This window comes from Neovison vison, chromosome 12 (assembly GCF_020171115.1).
Source record: "Neovison vison isolate M4711 chromosome 12, ASM_NN_V1, whole genome shotgun sequence".
In the NCBI taxonomy this organism is placed as follows: Eukaryota; Metazoa; Chordata; class Mammalia; order Carnivora; family Mustelidae; genus Neogale; species Neogale vison.
In genome coordinates, this window is record NC_058102.1 from 88,479,955 (window position 1) to 88,498,155 (window position 18,201).

The 18,201-nt window shown below is 47.3% G+C and overlaps 1 protein-coding gene across 1 annotated transcript; it reads right to left on the reverse strand.

Annotated features, from left to right (window-relative positions):
- Positions 1-4,879: 4,879 nt before the first annotated feature.
- On the reverse strand, positions 4,880-16,791 carry LOC122892574 (keratin, type II cytoskeletal 73). Its single transcript, XM_044229245.1, has 9 exons — positions 16,345-16,791; positions 14,615-14,829; positions 13,744-13,804; positions 13,007-13,102; positions 12,050-12,214; positions 9,599-9,724; positions 8,980-9,200; positions 5,908-5,942; positions 4,880-5,136 (listed from the first exon to the last, which is right to left on the reverse strand). The coding sequence occupies exons 1-9, from the start codon at positions 16,789-16,791 to the stop codon at positions 4,880-4,882; spliced, it is 1,623 nt and encodes a 540-aa protein (XP_044085180.1).
- Between the last annotated feature and the right edge of the window lie 1,410 nt (positions 16,792-18,201).

Consider the following 18,201-nt stretch of genomic DNA (forward strand, 5'->3'; position numbering starts at 1 on the left):
CTTCAACAGATGAATGGATAAAGAAGATATGGTCCATATATACAATGGAGTATTATGCCTCCATCAGAAAGGATGAATACTCAACTTTTGTATCAACATGGATGGGACTGGAAGAGATTATGCTGAGTGAAATAAGTCAAGGAGAGAGAGTCAATTATCGTATGGTTTTGATTATTTGTGGAGCATAAGATAAACATGGAGGACATTAAGAGAAGGAAAGGAAAAGTGAATTGGGGGAAATCAGAGGGGAAGACGAACCATGAGAAACTGTGGAGTATGAAAAACAAACTGAGGGTTTTGGAGGAGAAGGGGGTGGGTGGTTAGGGGAGCCTGGTGGTGGGTATTAAGGAGGGCACATATTGCATAGAGCACTGGGTGTGGTGCATAAACAATGAATTCTGAAACACTGAAAAGAAATGTAAAAAATAAATAAAAAATTTTTAAAAATAAAATAAATAACAACTACAGGGGCACCTGGGTGGCTCAGTCAGTTAAGTGTCTGCCTTCGGCTCAGGTAATGATCTCAGGGTCATGGCATCAGCCCACATTGGGCTGCTTGGTCCCTGCTTGGTAAGAGTCTGCTTCTCCCTCTCCTCCTACTCATGCTCTCTATCTCTGTCTGTCTGTCTGTCTCTCAAATAAATAAATAAAATCTTTACCAATAAATAAATAAAACTAGAGAAGAAAGGAGAGGTAGGCTGACTTTAGTATCAGAAATAAAGTAATTGTTATTGTTTAAAAAAAAATCCAGTGTCTTCCAAACCTTTGTTTGATCATAGAGCCCTCTTTTTGGCCAAATATATCTTATAGGAACCAGGGTTTCAAGGAATGTACTTTATGAGACACAGAACAGGGGCACCTGTGTGGCTCAGTGGGTTAAAGCCTCTGCCTTCGGCTCAGGTCATGATCCCAGGGTCGTGGAATCAAACCCAGCATTGGGCTCTCTGCTCAGCAGGGAGCCTGCTTCCCCCATCCCTGCCTGCCTCTCTGCCTACTTGTGATCTCTGTCTGTCAAATAAATAAATTAGAAAGAGACACATAACAAGTTCTATTTCACCATTAGATAGACTAACATTTCCCAAATCCAGAAGACTTACAATATCTCCTTAAAAACACGAAGGCAAATGAAATATAATTACTGTGGTGTGTGGCCTGACCTAGCTTATGGCACTGTGCCCAGCATTACACTGTTCAAGCCAAAGGCAGGTTGTTTGCTTGGACTAGAGCGCCTGTGCCTGCACCATCCCAGCACCACTCAGGGGGAAAGAATTCTCTGGCTGGTGACTGATGTTGGGGATCTACACTGAAGAAGGCTGTGCCAGAGACTTTCAGGGCTTATCAAGTATCCTCCCTCTCCTCCTCATTTCCCAGCCTCCTTGGGGGATTGGTCAGGGCTTGGGGCCGTGTCGGCCAGTTAAATGTGAGGGGCATTGACATGTGTTGATTCTAGGATGAGGCAATTAGCAGCCCATATGTCTCCTTCTCTCTTTTCCCCTGTCCCAGTAACCTTGGAGGCCATGTGTCCTGTCCCAGACATGCACTGGGAGAGCCACGTGGGAGAGCTGCCCAGATCCACCATGGACTGTGAATGAGAAGTGGACCTCTGTTGCATTAAGTTAAGCCACTCAGACTTCAGGGTTTGTCCTTTGAGGCCATCAGTGTTAATATTCTGGGTCTAAGGATAGAAGTTGGAAGGTAGAAATATCTCTTAATAGCCAATGCTTTTTCTCTTGAGTTCCTGTTCATCAAATAATCTGATGGCTATTAGACCTTCTCTATCTCAAGTCTCCCTTAGGCTTTCTGAAAGACTCATCTAACCTAGCAATACTAAGAGAATTAATAGTAACACTGATATAACAGTAACTATCTTGAGCATATACTATGCAGCACGTACTGAATTAAATAGTTCTCATGCACTCTTTTGTTACATTTAATGCTTATTTAATTCTAATAATTAATAATTATTAATCAAATTATTTATTAAATAAATATTATTTATTTAATTTTTATATAATTTATTATTCAAATAAATTTGAATTTATTGTTTATATTAATTTTTATTTTATTCATTTGTAAATTTAATATTTATATTAGATTAAAATTTATTATTTAAATAAATTTAAATATATCTAATTTATTTAAATTATTATTCTAGGGGCTCCTGGGTGACTCAGTGGGTTAAAGCCTCTGCCTTTGGCTCAGGTCATGATCCCAGGGTCCTGAGATGGAGCCCCGCGTTGGGCTATCTGCTCAGCAGGGAGCCTGCTTCCTTCTCTCTCTCTGCCTGTCTCTCTGCCTGCTTGTGATCTGTCTTTCAAATAAATAAAAATAAAATCTTTAAAAAATTATTATTAAAAATAATTAACTTTAATTAATTTTAATAAAATTAATTCTTATTTAATTTTCAATCTCACAAGTTTATGCAGGAACTTTTATTATTAACTTTTTACTGATAAAGAATCTGAGCCTCATGGAGCCGAAGTATTTTGCCTAAGTTGAACAGTTAGTGAATGGCAGAGGAGGACCAAACCTGGGTTCCTCTGACACCCAAGATGTTGGCTTCTCCCGAGAAACTAAAACATAAAATCCTAGCTTCATAGCAGATTTTTTTTTTTTAAAGTAGCCTCCACACCCAGCATGGAGTCCAACCTGGGGCTTGAACTCACGACCCTGAGATCAAGACCTGAGCTGAGATCAAGAGGTTCCACTCCATAAAAGATTGAAAGGACCTCTATGATGTGGCTGCTACCTGCCTCCCCAGCCCCAGACGCCTCTGCTCCCTCCCTCTCCACCTGCTGGGCCTCTTCCAACCTGTAACTTCACACTCCGGCAATCAGACTCATTTTCACCATGCTAGTGCCTCTGACCACAATGCCCACCCCTTTCTCTTGTCTGCCTGTAAACTCCATCCTCTAATGACTCTGCACCTGTTGCTTCCCCTGACCTCCCTGGAACTCCTACTCTCCTCTTTGCTGTCTCTGTATCTTCTTTGGTTGCCAGTATCTCTCCATGTTACAGTTAACATTTCTTATGGTTATGTCACCATCAGGGCAGTGAACCAGATTTATATATCTCTGTATGCTCAACATTAATACATGCCAGACAAATGCTAGATATTCAACAAGTATTCCTTGATCTGACCACAATTTATTTACTGGCCCCGAGAGTGTATTCCCAGAGACTACTCTTCAACTAGTTCTCCTTAGGGCAATAAATAAACTGGCATATAGTTTATGAGATGGTGTCCTTAAAGTTTGGAGCTTGCAAATTGCTTCACCAGCACTAAACACCTCTTTTAAGCGACCAGATTTAGTCAAGTTTTTGAAGCAAAAAGATTTGAAGACAAGATTCTGTTTCCACTGAATGTTTATTAAGTATGAACTTTGTACCAGGAGTTGTATAAGATGTGTTTATGTCACCTCATTCTGGCCCAAGAGTAATACACAGGTGCTTAGTCTGTCTATTTTATAACTAAAGAAATGAGACTCGAAATGAAACTCTTGAACTCTTGAGAACTTTGCTCTTGATCCCGTTAGTTGCAGAGTCTGAACCTGAATTCAAAGCCATTGACTTGAACTCTAAGACTCCCTGGATCCACAGTGACCCTGTTCAGAGGCACCTGTGAGCCCCAGCCTGAATGGCTGCCAGTCTCTCCCTGGCTCTTTGCGTCCTGAGAGCATCATCACAACCTTGGAACCTGACACACGTCTCTTAGCACAAGAGTGTTTTGGAAGCTGGGTGGTGGGTGTCACAGTGATGGTCCATGTTTCAACACAACTCATACTCATAGACATTCACTAAACCAAAGACCAAGGGGACATGGCTCATTACTTTAAAGAGACTCTACTTTGGTCTTTCCCCAGAGAACAGGGAATAGCCATAACTTGAGCCCTAGACTTCCCAGAGCTGGCTTTCTGCTGCTTCTGGACCAGTTTTAAATTCTGCCACTGTTAATGTGTTGTCCCTCTCTCCCTGCCCATAATCTGCATGTTGTTAAAGATTGCCTACTCCCTGGAGCGTTGGCCTGAGAAAAGCATGAATCAAAGGTGCATCTGCTGGGGATGGCTGTTGGAGAGGAATCCTGAGTGTCACAAGACCCACTGTGACCCTGTGGTCACAAGGATCTCTTTCCCTCAGATTAAAACACACTTAGGGGCGCTATGGAACACCCCGGACCTCTATGCCCCAGGTTCCAGGCCACTGATCTCCACATATGGAAGAGATATGGCCTGGGATGAGGATCCCCTTGGGAGAGAGAAGCAGCCTGGTCCTGCATAAGTTTTATTAAGTTTATTGGTGAGACACAGGAAGCAGAGAGGTAAGGCCTAAACAAGGACAAGAACTCTCATATGGAGGGCACAAATCCCTTCATGAATGGGATCAATCTTCAAGGCTACTCCCAGCTCTCCATACCTGCAGGGGCCACATAAGATATAAGCTATAACCTGGTCTTTCACCTGAGCCAGTGTTGCTGTAACAGGAGACAGTCCCCGTGGATCTGTCAGTGGACATATACTCTCATGACCCCATGGAGCTTGTGGCCAAACAACCAAAGCCAGGGCATGGAGGGGATTATGACTAAGGAGAAACCTTCCTCCAGGCGAGGCATGCAGGCCAGAACAAGGTCTGAGCCATCATTGTTGGCAATGCTTCAGGAAGGGGGTTCTGAGTTAGGGGGTCTCTCAGTATGGAAGCAGAAATATGGGATAGCATCCTGATTCTAGATTGAGAAAGATTAATGTAGGATGTAGAGGAGAGGAAATGTCAGTGGCAGAGGAAAATAAGGAGACCAGGAGAAAGGTGAGACAGGAGTTTCCTGGAGAAGGGAGTCCGGAGGAAAAACAGGGTGAGGTGGACAGCTGGAAAATGGACTTTTGCTTTATCTTGTGGTCTTCTTGGCAGGGGAGCTCAGAGCGGAGGTCTTCCCCTGGGGTTCCTTGAACTCGCTTACACTCCCCAGCCTGGTTTTGGCCTCCCCGCGGGGGCTGCAGTTCCCACTGCCAGTGACACAGCCCCCCGGCAGCATGCCATAGCCCCCTGAGACTGAGCTGGGCCGGTAACTGTAGCTTCCAGTGCCGCTGAAACCAAAGCCGGCCCCAGCACCTGTGGTCCCCGCCGTGGTGCTGCTGATGACCGCTGTGGGGAGGCAGAGAGGAGTGATTAAGTGTATGTCCCCAAAGAGGCCTGACCCCAAGACCCCTCCAGTCTCCCAGCTGCAACTAGCATAGATGTCTCCCTCTTAAGCAAACAGTTCATATCAACTGTGGACTCTAATGACATGCTCAATGCCTGAGTGGCTCAAGCTCTGGAAAAAATAGCCCAGATCCCAGATCCCAAATCGGGCACGTTCTCATTCTTTGGACCAACAGGAATAGCAAGAGCTTCCCCCAAAGCTTCACATAAGCCAACAGGTCTTGCATTTAACTTCAGAATACATTCTAAATTTTTTTTTCAAAGAAATTCCTAATTGCCCAATTTAGGGAAGATTTTGCCGGCCAGTTTTAGAAGGAGACCAGGCTAAAAGCTACAGAGTCAGCATTAACACAGGTGGTGTAACCCCGTGTCTGTGCACCGGTCTCCACTCTCAATGAGGAGGTGGACTCGGGAAGCTCACAGCCTCCGTCAAGTAGGAAAGCCCATGTGGGGAGGCAGAAGAAGAATTTCATCCCAGCACAGATGAGATTTCTGGGGAAGCGTCCCTGTGAAATATCGGAATGTGATGGGAAGCTGGCAGTGGGAGCTCCATAGAGGAAGAGACAGCAGGTCTCAGCAAGTAAGGCGATGGTGACCATGGTGATCTACCAGGCAGAGCCCAGGCTGTTCCATGGGGGCCTGGCAGTAGGTACCTGCTTACTTCCTATTCAGTGATGGACTACAAATATTCCCTCAGAGGTGTGAAATACTCACAGATGCTCACGGAGTTGGTGTATTCTCCAGACATCCTGTGCAGAGAGAAAAGTGTAGGTGAACCTCCAGTGTGTGGAATCCGAGCTCCCCACATCACAGCTTGAAGTCAGCAGGCAGCCTAGCCCAGCCTCCAGCAGCCCCTCCAGCCAGCCAGCTGGCCTCGGTGTACCTGCAGTCTCTGTGACCCCCACCCAGAAGGCTACTCTTCCCACCAGAGATGTGCCAACTTGCAAACCTGTGGCCCCAACAAGAGTACCCCTTGGAGTCCCTCCTCTGGGCTTCTTTTTATCCCATTTGTTAATTCCTGCAAGCTAGTGCTGGAATAAACACATGTGTGGAAATACTGGCATCAGAAGTGCCATTAAGTGTCATTAATCGGACATTAATGTCTGATTTTAGGACCCGTAACTTCTCCCCTGTGAGTCTCAGTAATATGGTGGTGTTCAGTTAGAACAAGGTTTTCTCACACTAATGCTTCATATACACTTGTCTGACTGCTGTTTTGAACATGTACTGTTATATATTTAGTGCTTGTCATCGGCTCTGTGTTTTATAACCAAAAAATGCATTTTTCTTAAAAAGAAGTTATATATCACCAGGGTAAATAAAAAGCCAATGCTACCTGACCAAAAAAGGGGAAAAAACAGTGGTAATAAAAATAAATACAAAGATAAACTCGAAATGGATAAAAGACCTCAACGTGAGACAGGAATCCATCAGAACCCTAGAGGAGAATATAGGCAGTAACCTCTTCAATATCAGCCACAGCAACTTCTTTCAAGATATGTCTCCAAAGGCAAAGGAAACAAAAGCGAAGATGAACTTTTGGGACTTCATCAAGATCAAAAACTTCTGCACAGCAAAGGAAACAGTCAACAAAACAAAGAGGCAACCCACAGAATGGGAGAAGATATTTGCAAATGACAGTACAGACAAAAGGTTGATATCCAGGATCTATAAAGAACTCTTCAAACTCAACACACACAAAACAGACAATCATATTTTAAAAATAGGCAGAAGATATGAACAAACACTTCTCCAATGAAGACATACAAATGGCTATCAGACACATGAAAAAATGTTCATCATCACTAGCCATCAAGGAGATTCAAATTAAAACCACATTGAGATACCACCTTACACCAGTTAGAATGGCCAAAATTAGCAAGACAGGAAACAACATGTGTTGGAAAGGATGTGGAGAAAGGAGAACCTTCCTACACTGTTGGTGGGAATTCAAGTTGGTGCAGCCACTTTGGAAAACAGTGTGGAGATTCCTCAAGAAATTAAAAATAGAGCTTCCCTATGACCCTGCAATTGCACTACTGAGTATTTACCCCAAAGATACAGATGGAGTGAAAAGAAGGGCCATCTGTACCACAATGTTTATAGCAGCAATGGCCACGGTCGTCAAACTGTGGAAAGAACCAAGATGCCCTTCAACAGACGAATGGATAAGGAAGATGTGGTCCATATACACTATGGAGTATTATGCCTCCATCAGAAAGGATGAATACCCAACTTTTGTAGCAACATGGACAGGACTGGAAGAAATTATGCTGAGTGAAATAAGTCAAGCAGAGAGAGTCAATTATTATATGGTTTCACTTATTTGTGGAGCATAACAAATAGCATGGAGGACAAGGGGAGATGGAGAGGAGAAGGGAGTTGAGGGAAATTGGAAGGGGAAGTGAACCATGAGAGACTATGGACTCTGAAAAACAATCTGAGGGTTTTGAAGGGATGGGGGGTGGGGGGTTGGGGGAACCAGGTGGTGGGTATTAGAGAGGGCACGTATTGCATGGAGCACTGGGTGTGGTGCAAAAAACAAGGAATACTTTTTTCATGTGTCTGATAAAACATGAAAAAATGTTCATCATCATTAGCCCTCAGGGAGATTCAAATTAAAACCACATTGAGATATCACCTTACACCAGTTAGAATGGCCAAAATTTACAGAACAGGAAACAACATGTGTTGGAGAGGATGTGGAGAAAGGGGAACCCTCTTACACTCTTGGTGGGAATGCAAGTTGGTGCAGCCTCTTTGGAGAACAGTGTGGAGATTCCTCAAGAAATTAAAAATAGAACTTCCCTATGACCCTGCCATTGCACTCCTGGGTATTTACCCCAAAGACACAGATGTCGTGAAAAGAAGGGCCATCTGTACCCCAATGTTTATAGCAGCAATGGCCACGGTTGCCAAACTATGGAAAGAACCAAGATGCCCTTCAACGGATGAATGGATAAGGAAGATGTGGTCCATATACACTATGGAGTATTATGCCTCCATCAGAAAGGACGAATATCCAACTTTGTAGCAACATGGACGGGACTGGAGGAGATTATGCTGAGTGAAATAAGTCAAGCAGAGAGAGTCAATTATCATATGGTTTCACTTATTTGTGGAGCATAACAAATAGCATGGAGGACAAGGGGCGTTAGAGAGGAGAAGGGAATTTGGGTAAATTGGAAGGGGAGGTGAACCATGAGAGACTATGGACTCTGAAAAACAATCTGAGGGGTTTGAAGTGGCGGGGGGGTGGGAGGTTGGGGTACCAGTGGTGGGTATTATAGAGGGCACGGCTTGCATGGAGCACTGGGTGTGGTGAAAAAATAATGAATAATGTTTTTCTGAAAATAAATAAATTGGAAAAAAAACAATGAATACTGTTATGCTGAAAAAAATAAATAAATTTTAAAAATATATAATGAAAAGAAACTAATTTTAAATTTTTTGGCTAGATATTATTGTCTGCCAGAGGCTCTGAACCTGGGATCTACTGTCTCTTTATTAATAGGGATATTTGCAATGGTCAGGGCAGTGTTAAAGACACAACAGCAACAGCACCACACTGAGACTTTCTCCTGTCCTACTCTGGAAAGCCATAGGAGAAATGAAAAGGACATCACCATCTCATTCACTGACTGCTGCTGTTTCAAGCTGCTTGGGGTTGACGTGAAAAGTGTCTCCAGGCCCTCCAGCAACTTCTCCCACACTCTGGGAATCTGAGTCGGGAGATTCCAAAAGTTCTTCCACCCCCAACATTCTAAGAGCCCTCCCACCACCCACCTGCACTCCTCGCCCTCCAGCAGCTTGCGGTACGTGGCAATCTCCACGTCCAGGGCCAGCTTCGTGCTCATGAGCTCCTGGTACTCGCGCAGCATCCGGGCCAGCTCCTCCTTGGCCTGGTGCAGGGCGGCCTCCAACTCGTCCAGCTTGGCCCGGGCGTCCTTCAGGGCACAGTCGCCCCTCTGCTCGGCATCGGCGATGGCCGTCTCCAGGTTGGCACACTGAGGGTCAGGAGGTAGTATTTTCCCATGAATTCTAGGGCTCTCTGGGCTTCCCCTCACCCCTCACCCCTCACCCAAATGAGCTGACTGTGGTCGGACCCGCCTCTGTCTGACCCCACTTCCTAAAGCAAAGCCACATTCATGGTGAAGGAGTCCTGCCAACGTGGGTCAGAGAGGATTGTTACTCTCAGCTAGCAGGCTTTCTGAAAAGACCCTTCCAATTGTTCCAGACTCAGATGGGAGGTTAAGTGTTGGAGATGAGACCAGGGGGTCCATATGAGAAACCAGGTTCTGAGATGGAGAACCAAGAGCAGGAGAGAGGCCCAGTACAGTTACGTATGATAAGCAGTTCACTCCTCCCTTGGGAGATAAGCCAGGACCCGCCAAAGCCCCTTCACCTGCTTCTTCACACTCTCAATCTCCGACCGCAGTCTTTGGATAAGTCGAGTCAGTTCAGAGATCTCGTTCTTGGTGTGTTTGAGGTCATCCCCATGCCGGCCGGCCACTAGCTGAAGCTCCTGGAACTAGGGGAACAGGGAGCAAAGTAGAGACCTCAACTCAGGGCCTGGCTGAGCTCAGCCTGGCCGACTGTGCTTTTGTCTTCAGGGTGTGAGGGGTGGATGGGGGACCCCAATCTCACCAGGCCTACCAATAGCCTCTCACTCAACCATCCACCCATTGAATATATGTTTGCCTTAAGCACAGTCACCTCACTGATGGTTAGATTTGGCCATAAGAACTCTTGAAAGCTTCTACTCTCTGCACTGCCACTTTAAAACACTCAACTCCAACTATGATGCTCCTCTACCCACAGCCCTTCAAAGTCAAGGTCAAATTTAAAGTATGAGCACGGCATCAAGGTGTTCTCAGGTTTGACATCCACCAGTCTCTCCAGACTCCTTTCTCACTGCTCTTGCCCTTCATCTACTTGTCTGTACACCTGTGCCAAACAGTTCCATGTTCCCTAAATGTCCCCTGTGCTCTCAAACCTCTGAGTCTTTGCATGAGCCACTACTTCCACCTGGAAAACCCTTTCTCATCCATTTTCCTCTTTTCCTTAGCTATTTCCAACTCAGCCAGGGCAGAGTCACTTCTTCCAGGAGGCCTTCCTTGATTTCCCAGTTGGGTGTCCTTCTATTTCCATAACTCCTGGCACTCCAGTCCATAGATCTTACCACACTGTACTACAAGCACAACTTTCTGTGTTTTCCCTGTCAGACTTAGCATGACTGGATGGCAGGGACCTGTTTTCTCTGTGACTTCCTCCTCTTCATAGCTCAGCTGGGTCCCAGGCTACTGGAAGTCTTTCCAGTCATGAGGAAAAATTCAGAAATCTGGTGGCTGTGCACTGTTTCTCTCTGCTCCTGGTACTTGGCCTTGGGGGTTGTCATATCTGACCCTAACAAGGTCCTAGGTTCAGGATTCCTCTTAAAGGTTCCAGGTCCCCTAGAAGGCAGGGGGGATTCTCATTATGATCCTATGTTTTGTCTTTGGTGATAATCTTGGGACAATAAACACTGGGGCAAAACAAGTGGTCTTTTCCTGCTTCTCTGCAACACTGTGTGAGCAGGATGGCTCTCCCTACACACTGACAGAGAGGGAGGCACTAACTTCCCCAATTCTGACACCAAGCAGTATCCTTTAGAAGCAAACAGGTGAGCATCCTTCTCTGTTCCACTCCCAGCCTATCCCAAATCCTCACTATAAACACTTCTTACCAGAGTCATGTCCTGATCTTTTGTCCAAACACTGTGGAATTGGCAGTCAGTCATCTAGATTCAATCCAGTTCCACCACTTACCAGCTAAGTGAGCTTGGCAGGTTACTGACACCACATGAGCCCTGGTTTCTTCATTTTGAGAGGGGAACAATAATAATAAGACCTCATAATTCTGTTGTAGAACTACGCTAATGAAACTCTGGTCCATAAATGCTTACCCGCAGATGAAGTGCCAGTGTGGGTAACCCCAAATAGCAAGTGACCCAAAAATCATGTCTGTGCAGACCTGCCTGACTCTTCTGGAAGGAACCTGGGGTTAAGCACTGGCCACTGACAATCCAGAATGGCTGGGCAACATGGCCACATGGCCATCCCTGACACTGGCTTGCAGCAGCCACGTGAAGGGATGTGGGGAACTAGAGGCTTGAGTTTGAACTCTTATCAAGGATTAAAGTTGTGATTGCCTGGGCCTTGAAAGCCTCCCTTCCTCTCAGCCCTGCTGGCCACATCCTTCTGTCCTTACAGTGGCAAGGAGGCAGGGGGAGGGACAAGATAAGTCCTCAAGTGTGTGAATCTCTCCTGAGAAGGAACTCGATAAGCAGCATGGAACAATTAGGAAGCTGCCATCTTGATCTGAGAAACCAAATTATCTAAAGAATTATTTCCCCACCCACAACCCATTAGAGGAGTTAAGATCTAAGGGACTCATACTCCCCCTTTATCCTTTCAGTTGGACTTGAATGAAAGGTAGGAATTACCTGATCTCAGATCACACTCAAGAGACCCCCTAATTTATTGTAATTAATGAGGGAGTTGAGATGCTAACTACCTATGTTTTGCTCCCTCTCAGACTCAGTTCAAAACCCTCTGCCTCCAGGAAGTCAGTCCTGACCTGCCCCACCTGGTCCCCTAACCTTTGTCTGCTCAACATCCTGGACTCTGTCTGTGCCACATTCATTTGCGCTTGGCTGTAGATGTCTTCCCATGGCTGTCCCAGTCTAAGTGGATCAGTCTAAGAGCTTCATCTTCTCCGCCTTTTGAGTTCCCCCCAGCACCCAGGACAGTTCTGTGCTCCAAGCAAATGTGTGGGAGATGGTGGGCCATGGACTCCAGGGAGGTGTGCAGCCCACCTTGGTCTGGTACAGTGCCTCGGCCTCAGCCTTGCTCTTCAGGGCAATCTCCTCATACTGAGCACGGACCTCAGCAATGATGCTGTCCAGGTCTAGGTTCCGGTTATTGTCCATGGACAGGATGACAGATGTGTCGCTGATGTGGGACTGTATCTGAGCAATCTCCTACATGGGAAAGAAGGAAACATGAAATGCCTTTCATGGGCAGAGGAAGGTGCCAAGGTGATAGCCCTTTCCTAGCAGGAGATCCCCTAGGCACTCCTAAATAGATGCAAGATACATTCCCCCAAACCCCCCATTGATGTTTCAATACCACATCTGAAAACTGTTGAATGAGTTTGAAGCAGCTCAGGAAGAAAACAGCCTATATGTTTGTCATTTGAGACAAGTCAGGAGTATAGGAAATAGTGGGGAGACAACCTCGCCACCACACAAGAGACACTAAGGACACAGAAGCCCATATATGCTTGGCCAGCAGGTTTGGGCTTGAAGTCAGGTGGTCAGAGGCAGTAGAAAGGGTGTGAAGACTCCCTACCTCTGTCCCTGGATATTCCTGCTCAAGACCCAGGGAGACACCCAAGTGTCAGGGAGAAGACAGGCAGAAATGAGACTATCCTTGTGAAGACCAGTGGGAACCCTGTAAGGGCCCATGGCTTCCTGAAGGAAGTGAGACTAAGACATCTGGAGGCCAGGCTAGGACTGATGGTACACATCATTTGGGAGCACTGAGATAGAAGTCATGCTTTCCTTTGGTCAACATGGCCCCCTGCATCCAAATGCTGGAGATCCCCTGGGCTCTTAAAGTTACTAAGGAATGAATAACCAACCACTCATTCATTCACATATCCATCCTTTCAGAAGACAGAGCTGGGAATAGGACTGGGTGATGGAGCATTACCCCTTCACACAGGCATTTGAAGACAGAGCCAGGGATAGGACTGGGGAATGGAAACTTACCCCTTCATACAGGCATTTGAAGAACTTGATTTCTCCATCCAGAGCATCCACCTTGGCCTGCAGTTCCACCTTGCTCATGTAAGCTGCATCCACATCCTAAAGGAATCCAGAGATGCCCTGACATTGCCATTCTCGAAGCCCAGACAGGGCTCTCCCAGGAACTGGCATCTGAGCACCAACACTGAGATTAGCAAGCTGCCCTCAGGGAATGGAGTCAAGACCCAGAAGGCAGGAACAGGACTTCCACCCAAGACTCACTGCAAACCTCTGGAACTCCTCTGTGCCCCATCCAAAATGGAAACTTGTTACTGCTCTATTTCTCAAAGAGAGGGTTTATGAGGGAGTGCTCTCTCCCACACAGGGGTCATTCAGCAGTCAGAGCCCAGGACAGCCACGGAGCTTTGCCAGAGACAGGCAGAGTTGGAAGGTAAACCTGCAGCTCTTCTCAAAGCATGTCCTGTTTCCCAAGCCAAAGTGGACACAACCTGGGCATTGACTATCCACATCTGGGCTCCTGCCCACTCACACCAAATATAAAAAGCAGACAAGGTGATATATTCTAGGTTACAATCAAAGGGTCCCAAGATGTCCCAAGCAGTACATCCCTCCGTCCTCCTGTGGCTCTTCTGTTCAAGGTCATTCTACAAGGAGCACAGACCTCAGTCTCACCTCTGTTATCTCACCTGCCCTCCATACTCCACCGCCTAGGTGACGAGAAATATGCACCCCCTCCTCACCTTCTTGAGCACCACAAATTCATTCTCTGCAGTTGTGCGCTTGTTAATTTCCTCCTCGTACCTTCAGGAAAAGCATTGTGGTGAGCAAGGCAGGGTGGGTGTGTGTCCTCATCATGAAAGCAGAAAACTAGTTGCCCACACTATGTCCCATATAGCAGGTATTGTTCCATATCTTTGCAAATCTGTCCAACTCACTAGGACTTCTTAGCTGGTGCTACATACAGGGTTTTCAAGCAATTCCCTCCCAGGCCAGGGACCAGATAATTTGGGGTCTGGATTTCTCCTCATACCTGGAGAGTAAGTAGGCCCTTCCTCTTCCCATTAAGTGTCCAAATCACAGGAATATCCTGGTGTCTCTTTTAGCTGTGATTCCTATGTCACTCCAGCTGCCTGCCACCCCTGTTAATAACTTCACCCCATCTCAAAGCATGAGTCTTAAGGAAGCCAGAACTATCCCCTGGAACAGGAAGAGGGGGCATGGCCCAAATGTCCACAACTTGAAAGAGATTAGAGGAACTTCAACTCCCTGCCCTGGTGGGTTGAGGCAGTGGGAGGTGGTTCGTTGGAACTTGGGAACCCACTGAGCAAGCTTAGGAGCTGGGAGGCTCTCTCCAGTGGGGAGCAGGAGGGAGCATGCCAAGGAGGTGACCACTTGCCATGAAGTCCTCTCACTGCCTGAGAGGCTGACTCTCCACTCTCCAGATTGCCCAGCCACCCAGAGACAGCCTCATGTTGCCTGGATAGGGGAACTCAGGATGGGCCACTCTCATCCAAGCTCCGTGACCCTGAGGCCAGTGGCAAGTGTCCCCGTGCCTGCTGGGAAAGCCCAGCTCTGGCAGGCCAGTCAGCCTAGGTGCAGGGTCCCACTCACCTCCTCTTGTAGTCCTCCACCACATCCCGCATGCTCCTCAGCTCCGAGTCCAGCCGCACCCTGTCCCCAGACAGCGTCTCCAGCTGCTTCCGCAGGTTGCTGATGTAGCCTTCAAGGATGGGCTCCAGGTTGTTCTTGCAGTTGTTCAGGTCCAGCTGCTGCAGGAGCTCCCACTTGGTCTCCAGCACCTGGTTCTGCTGCTCCAGGAACCGCACCTGGGATCCAAATCAACAGGTACTTGTTCAGTAGGGAGGCTGTGTGATTTCCTTTCCTGGACAGTGGCTAACCCTCAGCCCTTAGGAAATATCCCTCACAGCCCTCCCCGACCCAGGGCCATTTGTTTGACCAAGGTTCCCTTTCTAGGGACAGCTCTATGAGCAGGCAGGACCGCATCTTCATTTCCTGCTACTCAGAGCTGTCTCCTCTGCACCTATCTAAAATCTGCCTGGACCAGTATCCACGGGCAGCCCGGGCCACCTCTCTAAGGCAAATCCTTAGACACATAAGCTGGCCTGTCCTGGCCGTCACACTCTTGAACACCCCTACTCAGGGCCTGGTGGTCTGGCCTGTGCTTTGTCTTCTCTTCGTCTCCTCCATCATAGTATCTCCCAGCCCAGTCAGAGGCAGGTACTCAGTTGACTGAGGGTCTTGGGCCTTCCTATATTGCTTTCATGTCCAACTCTCTGATCTCAGAGCATTTCTCCAGGGAAAGAACCAGCATTCTCAAGTTGTAGCTTGCAAAGGCCATACAATTCCCTTGCTCAAAATGCCCTGGTGGTTTTCTATCATCTGCAGGACCGAATCCAAATTCCTCCCTGTGCTCTTCACAACGTGCCCACCCCTTACTTCTCCTCCTTCACCATTCACCTGACTCTCACAAAGCCAAATTCTCCTCATGCTCCTGACAAGCCTACCATGCTATGTGGGGTGGCTCTCTCTCCCTAGGCTTCCTTTCCCCACCTCCAACCAGTGAACTCTTATTCATGCTCTGCCACCCTACTCACTGTCACCCCGGTGAGCTTCCCCTGCTCCCCTGTGCTCAGGAAGTCTGTTTCCCAAGGCCTTGCTACCCCATTGTTCCTCAGGGGTTCTCAAGCTCAAGTGGGCATTAGCATCACCTGGGGGCTCCTGGTCTCACCGGAGAGCTCACGATTCAGTAGGTATAAGACAAGGCCTGAGAATGTGCATTCTACAAGTGCCCGGCAATCCTAAAGCTGCTGGTTTGGGGAGCACTTTTCAGGACCACAGCTCTAGTACATCACTGATCCCCATCTGCCTCACCTTGTACACTGGGCATATTATAAGCTATGAGTCTGTCTTTCAACCAGAATCTGGTTGGTCTGGGAGCTGGTCTGGGTCTCATGAGAGGAGAAACTGAGTCCCACAGCTTTATAGATATCTTAGGCTGCCATGGAGCTCTCCGCTGTCCAGCTTCCTAGTTTCTTAAACTGTTCTCTCCAACTTTCAACTTTGAGGCCACTTCTCCTGCCTCCTGGAAACCTTCCCAAATCAAACTCCCTGTCTCCTCCTGCCCCTCTGACCAATCCCTACCACCACCAGCACCTCAGCACTGATTTCAGGTTTGTCCAGTTCTTCCCTGCTCTGTCCTCACCATGTCTGCATCCTGGGGAGTGTCCTGCCTTCCTCTCCTTCAGACAGGGAGCCCCTGAGAGCAGTGAAAGTAGAGGAAGGAAGGGGTTCTATGCTTGGTTTGCTCCAAAAAGTCCCACCTTGTCGATGAAGGAGGCAAATTTATTGTTCAGAGCCTTGATCTGCTCCCGCTCCTGGGTGCGCACTTTCTGGATCTCCGGGTCCAGCTCCACGTTGAGGGGGGCCAGGAGGTTCTTGTTGATGGTGACCTGGTGGATGCCCCCTGGAGGGCACACAGATGGACACACGGGCCCCAGGGCCACACTGCCAAACATGCTGCCAGCAAAGCCACTGGCCCGGCCTCGACCAAACCCATAGCCTCCTGCCCGCCCACTGCCACTGGCCATGTTGAGGGAGATGCTCCGGGTTCCCCCCAGGCTGTAGAGGCTCCGGCTTCCAAAGCCCCCGCTGAATCCTTTGCCCCCTGCCCGGTAGGAGGATGAGCTGCCCCCTGAGAGCACTGCTGAGCAGCCACTGAAGCCCCCTTTGGTAGCAGCTCCCGACTTGTAGGTGAATTGACGGTTCATGCTGAGAAGGCCAGAGAGATGGAATAAGGTGCTAACCCTTAGCTGAGATGCAATTCACCAGCCTACAATCTCAGGCTCCCCATTTATAGGGCTCAGGAGGAAGCCACTGCCCTAATTTGTGGGTTTAGTTTGCCTGGGAGCAAAAAATCATTTTCTCCCAGGAAAATCAGAGACACCAGGTAAATAACTTGAAAACCCCCAAAGTGCTGGGCTTGCAAGGCTTGCTCATATAATTTGAGTCTTATCTAATTAACATGGGATAATTGGCCTGACCAAATTATCCCTAGAAAGATCTTGGTTGAGAGGTTTGTCACAGCCTCAATTGCCCTTCCTCAGGGAGGGGGGAGGCTGGATTGCAGGGGTGCAGAGGAAGACCTTTAATTGATAGCCTCACCTGTGAGAGATCTCACAACTCTACCAGGATCAGATCAGGGACCCTGACTGAACTGCTTTTATGTGGTTACGAAAAGACTCTGTGGCCTGGCTTCCCAGGGCTCCTGGAGACGGGAATCCAGGGCCTCTGCTGTGGCCTTCCAGGCAAGTCTTCTGCTACCCTGTGAAGCCAGACTGCCCTGCACACACCAGCTTCTTTGTTCCTGTGCTCTCCCACCACCCCACACTTGACCTTGAAATAATAGCATTGCCACCATTCACGATGGCTGACAGTAGTACAGCACTTTACAGCATTAAAAGAGCTCCTTGAGTACTGAAGCTCGCTTGATCCACTCAGTCAGCCTGGGAGGCATATGATAATCCACATTTCACAAATGGGAAAACAGAGGCTCAGTTAGTTGAGGACAGTAAACATTTCATTAGCCCCCCCTTTTTTTTAATTAGCTTATTAGCCCATTTTTTTGGTATGAATCCCAGAGGATGCAAAAAAACAACAAAACAAAGGCCTCAGCTTTGAGGTTCTCTGGGCTGGCCTTCTGACCCTACATACAGACTGTGAAGGCTGTATTTGTCCATCTATCCACCCACCTGTCCACTGACCTACCTATTTCTTCATCCATCCTTCACTTAACAGTCTTCTGTTAAGGGTTGACTCTGTCCCAAGTACTGTGTTAGGATCTGGGGTCATAAATTAATAAGACAGAAGCCTAGCTCACAATCTAGGAGGGAGAACAGACACTTGAATTTTATTAGAGTCTTGGCAACACCAAAGTATTTGACCCAAGTATTTCACAGTTCTCAAATCCCAAATATATACATAGTATATAATATCCCTCATAAAAATGCAATTATTTCACCAGAGTGCTTGAATGAAGTTTGCCAATCCCACTTTTCTATTTCTGTCCAGAAATTATTCCCCTATTATGTATCGGGTAATATAATACACCAGTATTTTGCCTCTACTGTAGAACCAAGCAACTGCCAAATTATTAAGAAGAATCATTTCCTTAGATGGTC